The sequence below is a fragment of the Macaca nemestrina genome, chromosome 3 (assembly GCF_043159975.1).
Source record: "Macaca nemestrina isolate mMacNem1 chromosome 3, mMacNem.hap1, whole genome shotgun sequence".
Classification (NCBI taxonomy): Eukaryota; Metazoa; Chordata; class Mammalia; order Primates; family Cercopithecidae; genus Macaca; species Macaca nemestrina.
This window is the reverse complement of record NC_092127.1, coordinates 75,903,703-75,916,272: the sequence shown is the minus strand read 5'-3', so window position 1 is coordinate 75,916,272 and position 12,570 is coordinate 75,903,703. Positions and strand designations below refer to the sequence as shown.

The 12,570-nt window shown below is 40.0% G+C and overlaps 1 protein-coding gene across 50 annotated transcripts in view; it reads left to right on the top strand.

Annotated features, from left to right (window-relative positions):
- Positions 1-12,570, top strand: part of LOC105486421 (ankyrin 2) — a 698,368-nt gene that overhangs the window by 579,186 nt on the left and 106,612 nt on the right. For all 50 annotated transcript variants that reach the window (XM_071093129.1, XM_071093131.1, XM_071093141.1 and 47 more), the window contains one exon: positions 9,326-9,523. In XM_071093129.1, coding sequence (XP_070949230.1) covers positions 9,326-9,523 — 198 coding nt within the window. The remainder of the gene's footprint in view (positions 1-9,325; positions 9,524-12,570) is intronic.

The window sequence follows — 12,570 nt, the reverse complement described above, 5'->3', positions numbered from 1 at the left end:
TTTGGCTCTCTGTTTGTCTATTATTGGCGTACAGGAATGCTTGTGATATTTGCATATTCATTTTGTATCCTGAGACTTTGCTGAAGTTGCTTATCAGCTTAAGGAGACTTTGGGCTGAGATGATGGGGTTTTCTAAATATATAATCATGTCATCTGCAAGCAGAGACAATTTGACCTCCTCTCTTCTTATTTGAATACCCTTTATTTCTTTCTCTTGCCTGATTGCCGTGGCCAGAACTTCCAATACTATGTTGAATAGGAGTGGTGAGAGAAGGCATTCTTGTCTTGTGCTGCTTTTCAAAGGGAGTGCTTCCAGCTTTTGCCCATTCAGTATGATATTGGCTGTGGGTTTGTCATAAATGGCTCCTATTATTTTGAGATATGTTCCATCAATACCTAGTTTATCGAGAGTTTTTAGCATAAAGGGGTGTTGAATTTCATCAAAGCCTTTTTCTGCGTCTATTGAGATTATCATGTCATTTTTGTCATTGATTCTGTTTATGTGATGGCTTACGTTTATTGATTTGTGTACATTGAACCAGCCTTGCCTCCCAGGGATGAAGCTGACTTGATCATGGTGGATAAACTTTTTGATGTGCTGCTGGATTTGGTTTGTCAGTCTTTTATTGAGGATTTTCGCATTGATGTTCATCAGGGATATTGGCCTGAAATTTTCTTTTTTTGTTGTGTCTCTGCCAGGTTTTGGTATCAGGATGATGTTGGCCTCATAAAATGAGTTAGGGAGGATTCCCTCTTTTTCTATTGATTGGAATAGTTTCAGAAGGAATGGTACCAGCTCCTCTTTGTACCTCTGGTAGAATTCAGCTGTGAATCCATCTGGTCCTGGGCTTTTTTTGGTTGGTAGGCTGTTAATTACTGTCTCAATTTCAGAACTTGTTATTGGTCTATTCAGGGACTCGACTTTCTCCTGGTTTAGTCTTGGGAGGGTGTATGTGTCCAGAAATTTATCCATTGCTTCTATTTGTGTAGAGGTGTTTATAGTATTCTCTGATGGTAGTTTGTATTTCTGTGGAATCAGTGGTGATATCCCCTCTATCATATTTGATTGTGTCTATTTTCTTCTTTCTTTTTTTCCTTATTAGTCTGGCTAGTGGTCTATCTATTTTGTTAATCTTTTCAGAAAAACCAGCTCCTGGATTCATTGATTTTTTTGAAGGGTTTTTCCTGTCTCTATCTCCTTCAGTTATGTTCTGATCTTATTCTTGTCTTGTCTTATTTCTTGTCTTCTGCTAGCTTTTGAATTTGTTTGCTCTTGCTTCTCTAATTCTTTTAATTGTGATGTTAGGTTGTCAATTTTAGATCTTTCCCGCTTTCTCCTGTGGGCATTTAGTGCTATAGATTTTTCTCTAAACACTGCTTTGGCTGTGTCCCAGAGATTCTGGTACATTGTGTCTTTGTTCTCACTGGTTTCAAAGAACTTATTTATTTCCGCCTTCATTTCGTTATTTACTCACTAGTCATTCAGGAGCAGGTTGTTCAGTTTCCATGTAGTTGTGTGGTTTTGAGTGAGTTTCTTACTCCTGAGTTCTAATTTGATTGTACTGTGGTCAGGGAGACTGTTTGTTATGATTTCTGTTCTTTTGCATTTGCTGAGGAGTGCTGTACTTCCATTTATGTGGTCAATTTTAGAATAAGTGCGGTATAGTACTGAGAAGCATGTATATTCTGTTGATGTGGGATGGAGAGTTCTGTTGATGTAGAATGGAGAGTTAGGTTGGCTTGATCCGGAGCTGAGTTCAAGTCCTGAATATCCTTGTTAATTTTCTGTCCCATTGATTTGTCTAATATTGACAGCGGAGCGTTAAAATCTCCCACTAGTATTGTGTGGACGTCTAAGTCTCTTTGTAGGTCTCTAAGAACTTGCTTTATGAATCTGGGTGCTCCTGTATTGGGTGCATATATATTTAGGATAGTTAGCTCTTCTTGTTGCATTGATCCATTTACCATTACATAATGCCCTTCTTTGTCTTTTTTGATATTTGTTGGTTTAAAGTGTGTTTTTTCAGAGACTAGGATTGCAACTCCTGCTTTTTTTTTTCTTTCCATTGGCTTGTAAATCTTCCTCCATCCCTTTATTTTGAGCCTATGTGTGTCTTCGCACATGAGATGGGTCTCCTGAATACAGCACAGTGAGGGGTCTTGACTATCAAATTTGCCAGTCTGTGTCTTTAATTGGGGCATTTAGCCCATTTACATTTAAAGTTAATATTGTTATGTGTGAATTTGATCCTGTCATTATGATGCCAGTTGGTTATTTTGCCTGTTAGTTGATGCAGTTTCTTCATAGTGTTGATGGTCTTTACAGTTTGGTATGTTTTTGCAGTGTCTGGTACCAGTTTTTCCTTTCCATGTTTAGTGCTTCCTTCAGGAGCTCTTGTAAGGCAGCCTTGGTGGTGACAAAATCTCTCAGCCTTTGCTTGTCTGTAAAGGATTTTATTTCTCCTTTGTTTACGAAGCTCAGTTTGGCTGGATATGAAATTCTGGGTTGAAAATTCTTTTCTTTAAGGATTTTGAATATTGGTTCCCACTCTCCTCTGGCTGGTAGGGTTTCTGCAGAGAGATCTGCTATTAGTCTGATGGGCTTCCCTTTGTGGGTGACCCGACCTTTCTCTCCGGCTGCCCTTAACACTTTTTCCTTCATTTCAACCTTGGTAAATCTGAGAATTATGTGTCTTGGGGTTGCTCTTCTCGAGGAGTATCTTTGTGGTGTTCTCTGTATGTCCTGAATTTGAATGTTGCCCTGTCTTGCTAGGTTGGAGAAGTTCTGGATAATATCCTGAAGAGTGTTTTCTAACTTGGTTCCGTTCTCCCCATCACTTTCAGGTACACCAATCAAATGTAGGTTTGGTCTTTTCACATAGTCCCATATTTCTTGGAGGCTTTATTTGTTCCTTTTCATTCTTTTTTCTCTAATCTTGTCTTCATGCTTTATTTCATTAAGTTGATCTTTGATCTCTGATATCCTTTCTTCCTCTTGATCGGTTCAGCTGTTGATACTTGTGTATGCTTCATGAAGTTCTTCTGCTTTTTCAGCTCCATCAGGTCATTTATGTTCTTCTCTAAAATGGTTATTCTAGTTAGCAATTCATCTAAGCTTTTTTCAAGGTTCTTAGCTTCTTTGCGTTGGGTTAGAACATGCTCCTTTAGCTCAGAGGAGTTTGTTATTACCCATCTTCTGAAGCCTACTTCTGTCAATTCGTCAAATTCATTCTCCAGTTTTGTTCCCTTACTGGTGAGGGGCGTGATCCTTTGCAGGAGGCATTCTGGTTTTTGGAATTTTCAGCCCTTTTGCACTCGTTTTTCCTCATCTTCATGGATTCATCTACCTTTGGTCTTTGATGTTGGTGACCTTTGGATGGGGTTCTTGTGTGGACGTCCTTTTTGTTGATGTTGATGCGATTCCTTTCTGTTTGTTGGTTTTCATTCTAACAGTCAGGTCCCTCTGCTGCAGGTCTGCTGGAGTTTGCTGGATGTCCACTCCAGACCCTGTTTGCCCGGGTATCACCAGCAGAGGCTGAAGAACAGCAAAGATAGATGCCTGTTCCTTCCTCTGGAAGCTTTGTCCCAGAGGGGCACCTGCCAGATGCCAGCCGCAGCTCTCCTGTATGAGGTGTCTGTTGACCTCTGCTGGGAGGTGTCTCCCAGTCAGGGGGTACAGGGGTCAGGAACCCACTTGAGGAGGCAGTCTGTCTCTTAACTGAGCTTGAGTGCTGTGCTGGGAGATCCTCTGCTCTCTTCAGAGCCGGCAGGCAGGAACATTTGAGTCTGCTGAAGCTGTGCCCACAGCTGCTCCTTCCCCCAGGTGCTCTGTCCCAGGGAGATGGGAGTTTTATCGATAAGCCCCTAACTGGAGCTGCTACCTTTCTTTCAGAGATGCCCTGCGCAGAGAGGAGGAATCTAGAGAGGCATTCTGGCTACAGCAGCTTTGTAGAGTAGTGGTGGGCACTGCCCATTTTGAACTTCCGGTGGCTTTGTTTACACTGTGAGGGGAAATCCACCTACTCAAGCCTCTGTAATGGCGAATGCCCTTCCCACTACCAAGCTGGAGCGTCCCAGGTTGACTTCAGACTTCTATGCTGGCAATGAGAATCTCAAGCCACTGGATCTTAGCTTGCTGGGCTCTGTTGGGGCGGGATCCGCTGAGCTAGACCACTTGGCTCCCTGGCTTCAGCTCTCTTTCCAGGGGAGTGAACGGTTGTGTCTCACTGGCATTCCAGGCACCACTGGGGTATGAAAGAAAACTCTTGCAGCTAGCTTGGTGTCTGCCCAAATGGCCTCCCTGTTTTGTGCTTGAAACCCAGGGCCTTGGTGATGTAGGCACCCAAGGGAATCTCCTGGTCTGCAGGTTGCGAAGACCATGGGAAAAACATAGTGTCTGGGCCAGAGTGTACCATTTCTCAAGGCACAGTCCCTCTTGGCTTCCCTTGGCTAGTGGAGGGAGTTCTCTGACCCCTTGTGCTTCCTGGGTGAGGCGACACCCCACCCTGCTTTGGCTCGTCCTCCATGGGCTGCATCCACTGTCTAACCAGTTCCAATGAGATGAGCAGGTACCTCAGTTGGAAATGCAGAAATCACCCGCCTTCTGCACTGATCTCCCTGGGATCTGCAGACCGGAGCTGTTCCTATTCAGCTGTCTTTCCAGCCTGGGGCCACTTCTAAGTCTTTATCAGTAAAATATGAGGGTTGGACTCAGAAACTCAAAACTCCTTTCCAGACTTTCTTAACATTCTTTGATTCAATGAATTTAATAGACATTTTCTTGTAACGGGTTCCACAGATCTTCATGCAGAATCCAGTGATACACGGGCAGCCTTAACATTACTCTTGTCTTGGTTTTCATCTGCCTTTCTATCCATTGTCCACATAGTGAAATTTATGTTCTTTGGTAATCATCATTGATCTGTTATATTCTTATCTATTTAAAGCTTTATTCAACCATGAACTTCCCCTGCCATAACATTTTTCTGGTTTCCTTTTAAGGTTACCTTGTATTCAGCTATTTAAAAAATATTTCTATGATCAACCAGTGCACTCTGAGTATTGTGTACTTTACTGGAAATTGTGTTGATGTTCCTGTAAATTTTTTTGTAATTCATATTTAATAATGAAAGGGTCTCCCATTTCTCTCTCTTAAAGTAAAACCCGTTAATGTTTATCTATTATTAAAATTAAAACTTCTACTTTTAATGGAAATTTATTCATTTTTGTGTATCTCTGCCAAACTTTTCTCTATTGATATAACCCATTATTACAGACTTTTATCTTTTTTGGATACCCTCTGAAGCCTCTTCCTTAAAAGCACCACTGGCAATAGACTGTCTTTTGAAATATTAATTCGTTAATTTTACACACGGATTTCATCAATTCTACTTTTTTACTTCTCTTTTGCAACTACATTTAGTATCATCGTATACATATAAAAATATCTCTTAATTCCTTATTCCTTCTAATTTAAATATCAAATTTCAGATGTTATTTTTTTTTCTTTTCAGCTCTACCTCCCATTCTAAGCTACAACCGAAATCCCTTCCCTATAGCATTTTCTATCGTGAACAAAACAAAATATCTTAGCCTTGTGAAGCAGTGCTCCCTAAAGGTCAATATGCATACAAATTACCTGGGGACCCTGCTAGAATGCATATTGTAACTCAGTTCTGCATCTTTAACAAACTCTCATGGAATGTCAGGGCTCCCGATTTTGGGATTATGTTTCAAGCAGGAAGGAGTTAGGGTTTTCCTGTTCATAAGTCCTATTTTAAGGCGTACTTTCACCGTGAGTTTTTTTTTATTGTCGCTTAATCCTTTTAATGTGTTCCTGGGACTCTTTGATTTAGTTAACATTTGAACGGTGCTTTAGAATTCCCCAAACATTTAAACACACAGTATCTCATTTGATACCCAGAGCAATCCTGTGTTGTAGGGTGGCTTAGGGTCCTGAAATTCAAGATTTTGCTGATAAACCTGTGGTGACAGAGTTAAGACAAGAAAAGATTTCTCCTCTGATTCTGCATCTTTCTCCAAACTCTTTCTGCTAACATCATTACCTCCCACTTCAAATGTAAAGAGAGCCCTTTTCTCTCCCATCCTGAACAAACCACTGGTTTCTAACTAGTCACATTCTCTCCCTGAGCTTATGACTATGATCAGGAGATCAGATCAAGCTTGGGCTCATGCCCATTCAAGCGGCCCATTTACGAGGTGGGTTAAGAAGACCAGCAGCCCTTCTAGAACCACATGGATTATGGAATGTCCATTTTCCCCAAATGAGGGAGGGCTGTCCCAGAAGAAGGGTGCAGGGGTTATTGGGCAGAAAAATGAACATGTATCTGCTATTTTACCTCTTGATTTTCCAGTGCATACACGCGTGCACACGCACACACACGCACTTTTGAAAACTTCCTCTCTAAACCTAATAACATTGCTCGAAAATTCACCCTCTCCCAGAGAAGAGATAGTAAAAAAATTTGTGCCCAGCCACTGTATCGAGCTACAAGGTCAAGATCGCTAGATAGTTCACAATATTCTCAATCAAGTTTAGAAATAATATTTCATGGATATATAATCATGGGGCTAAGTCATATGTTTTGCCTATTCACAATATTTAACAGAAGAAAAACCATATACTCATAATAACATCTGTGATTTTTAAAGTGCACGCAGCACACTCTATTCACCAGTTCAGAGCATAAGACACATTTTGCTGGACAGACTGGAGAGCAGGGGCCACAGTGGCCTCAGTTCCTGTGTCAGCCAATTTGTTTGACCCCAGGTTATGCTCTCAGGAAGGTTCTTCCTTGTCCAGTGTCCTCAATGGACATTACTGAGAGGGCCACCAGAGCCTGACCATCTGGGAGCTAGTTCAATTGGCAGAATTACAGGGCTTGGCATTTGCGTTAGGGATCGAGCAATCCCAGGGGTCCTAGACTTAAACTCCCTTGAAACTTAGCTCATTTAGAACTTTAGTTAGATACTAGGAGATGTGGCTCCTGGGAACCCTGTTAGTTCCCAGAAATTTAATCAAATTTTTGAACTTTATCTCAGCCAGTGTTAGTTTTCTCTTTGTAAAGGGAGCTGGAACTCAGCAAGTCTACAAAGTAAAATGGTAGATTGCAGTGGCAAAGCAGAGCTCATCTACTTCCAGTCGAGGCTGCATCAGCCAGTGATACTTTATGATGAGGGAATTGTTGCCTCTCATTTTTGGAAGAGGTCTGTGTGATCAGGCTTTCCCCATGAATCTTTTCTTCTGCACTTTCCCAATTCTTTTCCCTGGTTTGAATTAACATTACCCTGAGGCAGTAAATTCAAGTTTTGCAATTCAGCAGGGAAATAATTGGCCAAACCTCAAAAAGTCTTATATCCCTGGTTACAGGTTGAAAGATTTTATTTGCAAAATTTGTATGTTCTTTCCTTTTACACTTTCAGGGAGAACTTTACCAAAAATGGAAAAAAGTAGGCAAGACATCCTATTTTTTAACTTTTTTTTTAAAGGAAGAACTTAATTGCTATATAGCCTAAGAACCAAGGATCAATGGTTAATAATGAACCAATTATGTAGCTACCTCTAGCCAATGATTGCCACTTCTCAGCTATGGATTAAAGAGTCATCATCGCTCCAACTATCCCTCTTACTCTTAGAGTGTGTCGCTTGCAATACTCACCCACCTCTATCAAATTTTGCAGGACAGAGATCTGAGAAGGGAACCCCGGAAACAACAAATGTTCATCATAGCTATTCTCAAGTTCCTTGGTTTTTAAGTTGTTGTTTGTTTTGCTAACCATTTATTTTTATAAATGAAAATATGTTCATTTTATCTATAAACAAAAAATGTTTTTTCTCCCCATTCCTCTATTTTTTTTTCCTCTGTATTGCAGAGAAATTTTATCTTCTAATGGGATATCAGTCTGCTTTCTTACTGAGAGTCACTTTGTTCTGACAGGTCTCTTAGTGGCCATCTTATTGTAGTATCTATTTCCAAAGAATGTATAGGCAGAGAAACGTCTTTAGAATCCAATGCCCTGAATTCAAGTTCTGTTTTAATAGTTGAGTAACCTTGGATAATCTTTGAGAACTCGTTTGTTTTTTCTTAATCTTGATCTAGGAAATGATCTAATAATACATTTCATGCTTTCCTTTTAACTCTATTAGGGGGACGGGTCACATACGCATCATACATGAAGATAGCTTTTCAATTGCAAATGTTCACAAAAGTTCAATTCTAGTTTAAAATAATCATATTACTGTTATTTATTTACTTCTTACTACCTTGGAATTCATGCAGTACTATTTTATTTCTTACTATAGCTCCCTTTCTTTTTTCTTATAACTTTAAGATCCTGACTGTTTTTGGATAGATCTTCCTTCCTCTATATACTTTTCTTCATTCATTGTTAGCCCTGGAAGTCAGCCAAGGTTTCCCTTCCTCACTTTTATTATGACATACCCTTTGGCAGATAGTAAAGATAAACCTCTTTTTATCGCTAAAGTTACACTTAAGTTTCTTTTTACAAGAGAGTGGTTTGGCCTGGTTCTCTAAACACTGAAAACATTATTTCCAGCTACACATCAGAGTCAGGTGATTTTCTTGAGCCTTCTGGAACATGTCCTTCCTGTCCCTTAGACCCAGCTACATCCTCTGTTTTTAAATGGAAAGCACTTGGCAAATAGTTAACCCTATTTGCTTTTTGCCAGAGTCCCATTTCATTTTTTAAGTTCTGGATGCAAGTTCCAGAACTATCTGCAGCATTTTCTGAAACATCTTTTAAAACCAGATTACAATATCTCCTTTGTGCACCGTTTCTCCTTGAAGAAAATGACCAGCATTTCTATCCTTGGCTTGCTGAATGGAGTAAAATCAAAGATTTTCCAGCATCCCTGGTTCTTCTACTCTTGATAGAGTTCCCAGAATAAATCCTGCTTCTAAGTGAAAACTCTTGGATGAGAATAAGGGTTTTTAGGAGTTTTGGACTAGATTTTCTTCTTATTCCAAACCATCAGTTAGTTTATATTTAAACATAAGTGAGGCCTGAAGACTTAATGAGTTGAGAAATATTTTGGGATGCCCAGAAAGCAATGATGAAGTTCATGGAAGTATATACTTTTTAAAAATTGAAGGGAGTACTTTGTGACCAACCAGGTCACTGCTGTAGCAAAATATAAAATATGCCATGGTCAAAGCAGTGATGATTTCTTTTGGGTGGGGTTCCTAGAGATTCCAAGAAGATATCATGATATATGTGAGTGAAACATATCACCAGTGAAGTTCTGTCTGCCTGGCACTAACTTTTTACTTGACTTGAGTTGTAGGAGGAACAGACACCTTTACATATTGCCTCCCGCCTGGGTAAAACAGAAATTGTCCAGCTGCTTCTACAACATATGGCTCATCCAGATGCAGCCACTACAAATGGGTACACACCACTGCACATCTCTGCCCGGGAGGGCCAGGTGGATGTGGCGTCAGTCCTATTGGAAGCAGGAGCAGCCCACTCCTTAGCTACCAAGGTAAGGAGAATGACATGATGACAACATGGACCAAGAGGATTCCTAAGTCATGGTCTTTCTACTCTACCACATACAGAATCAAGAACGTAGATCTCCTTAGGCCTTGACTTACTTCTTTCTCTACATATTTAAGATTCATTATCTAGGCCGGGCGCGGTGGCTCAAGCCTGTAATCCCAGCACTTTGGGAGGCCGAGACGGGTGGATCACGAGTTCAGGAGATCGAGACCATCCTGGCTAACACGGTGAAACCCCGTCTCTACTAAAATACAAAAAAAATTAGCCGGGCGAGGTGGCGGGCGCCTGTACTCCCAGCTACTCGGGAGGCTGAGGCAGGAGAATGGCGTGAACCCGGGAGGCGGGGCTTGCAGTGAGCTGAGATCCGGCCATTGCACTCCAGCCTGGGCAACAGAGCTAGACTCTGTCTCAAAAAAAAAAAAAAAAAAAAAAAAGAAAGATTCATTATCTAAACGATTTAAGGGAATTGTGAGATTCCATATGTCTTCAATAAAGAGTGCTAAATTTCATTCTAATTAATGCCAATGTTTCTAGGACAGGTATCTAGTACTCTAAGACGATTTTCATAAAGCAAGGACTACTTTTTCTTCTCTTTTTATTATAAAATCTATAATATGTTCTTAAGAAAAAGATAAATGAAATTCCTATATACATTGAACTGGTAATACTAATGAGGAAGAGGGTGCTACATTAGATTGGCAGTACTATATTTGTTGTGAGTTGTAGTACCAGATCGAAGCTCACTTTACTTATGCATTTTTGCAACCCTACTATTAGCCACCACTTATTTGCCATTCTCATTCCCATATTAGTTTCCAACGTTACCAGCTACACTCTTGCCTGGGTATTTACAGTGTTTAAACAGAGCTGAGCTGGAAAATCACACTTCCTTAGTTGTTATTGACATTGAACAAAGAATTTGACTTATGTTCCAAGTTTCATGACAAGGCAGAGTAATTTTTCGTATGCTTTATACATGCTATTTGACATTCACAATGTGGAGATGACTTAGAATAAAACATGAATATACTCAGCTAATGAGAGCAAAACTGAGCCAGCACACGTGAATTTGTCATGGAGCAAAATAATTCCCACAAATATAACAGTGATTCAGATTAACAAAAGGATAATTTCAATTCTCTCATAATCAGTAGGCATAAGCACTGCATCCAGGGAGAGGGAAAGTTGCAAATATAAACTGAGCTAGTGATGTGGCATCTGTCCTCTTATAAGTAGGAGCAGCCCACTAGCTCTTATGGCTTATCTGGTTGCCTGTTATGACTTACCTGGTTGCCTATGGCTGTGAAAAGTACTTTGATATAAGAAATTGACAATTATTGAAGTTCTGAACTCTGAAAAGTTGAAAGGATTTTAAAAGTTCTTTTAAAAAAAAAGAAACTAAGCAACAAATGTAGTAATAACTCGAGAGATTCGGTAATTGTCTTACCAGAGGAGGGTGTAAATCATCAAAATTAAGATACATAAAATACAGAAATAGAAAATAAAACGTAGTGTCTTATCTTTCAAAGATATTTAGGATTTAAAAAATATAACTATATCCATGGTAAATTAGGGCAATAAAATAGAATAAAATGTTAAACAGCATTTTTTTTTTTTTGAGTCAGAGTCTCGCTCTGTCGCCCAGGCTGGAGGGCAATGGCATGATCTTGGCTCAATACAACCTCTGCCTCCCGGGTTCAAGCGATTCTTCTGCCTCACCCTCCTGAGTAGCTGGGACTACAGGTGCCTTCCACCATGCCTGACTAATTTTTTTGTATTTTTAGTAGAGACGGGGTTTCACTGTGTTAGCCAGGATGGTCTCGATCTCCTGACCTCGTGACCCACCCACCTCGGCCTCCTAAAGTGCTGGGATTACAGGAGTGAGCCACTGCACCTGGCCAAACATCATTTTAAGAGTTCAGCTGACTAGGGCTGAACAGTGGTTGATTCATCATTATTAAAGCCATTTAAGTGTTTCTAAATATCAGAGGGTAAATGAAATCTTGGTGAGATTAACATAAAAGAAGAAGGTAGATGTATGACTCAAGAGATGCCTTCTGACTTTGGTTTTGTTATTCTACAGTAGATTTTATGTAGTTTTGTCTAATAATCATTTCCAAACTTATAAGAGTTGGATCACTATTCTAGCAAGACTTTAAAGATAAGGAATTTACTTTTTCTTCCTCATCACGTAGTTAGTCTCAAAGAACTCTGTTTCATCCTGAGTATCACCCTAATCATTGTGTGCCTTGAGTGGGGGGAGGAGAGCTCTAACCACAAGTGCTGGTTTATATGGACAATTCAAGAAAGAAGAAATACTTCCTACCTTTGTCCCACACTTGGAAAAAACCAGAAGATTCACTCTCTTCCAAGAATTTATTAATACCAAATGTTCAAAAAAGAAGCAAAAAGAAAAACGTCATCTCATTTAAAAATAATTTGTCTGGAGACACCGAAAGGGCAATATTGCTTCTTGGGGGATATTCTGTATTTATGATGGGGGCTTAAATGGTCCCAGGATAAGCCATAGCTTACAGCACCTAATCCAGCCATATTTGCTATGTGTTTTACAGGCCCTGGTCAGTGTTAGAATTCCCCTACTCCCACTGTAGTGCCAGAAGAGCATGTGGTTAAACTGTCTGGCCAAGAGGATGGATTTGACATCATGGTGTAGGAACTGTGCCATCCTTGAGATCTTAGTCCAGAGACTTATCTGTATTTATAAGACACTGCTAATTACAGAGTAAGGCCATTGGTTAGGCACGGAAGACACTGAATGTACACATATCAACATGTGTAGGAGAGCAGCCCTCTGAAAAAAAGCTTTAAAGCTTTGGTGTGTTTAAACTCTGGTGTTAATCAGCCCAACATCATGCCAGAAGTAGAATGTGTTTTACAAAAGCAATTGGTCTTCTAGGCAGTGTGAGTCTTCTGGGAAAGGGGACAAGTCAGGATGGGAGTTGCTTTATAATAGTGCATGTTTTTTGTTCTATAGACCATTTATCTTGCCATTTCTGCAGAAAATATGTC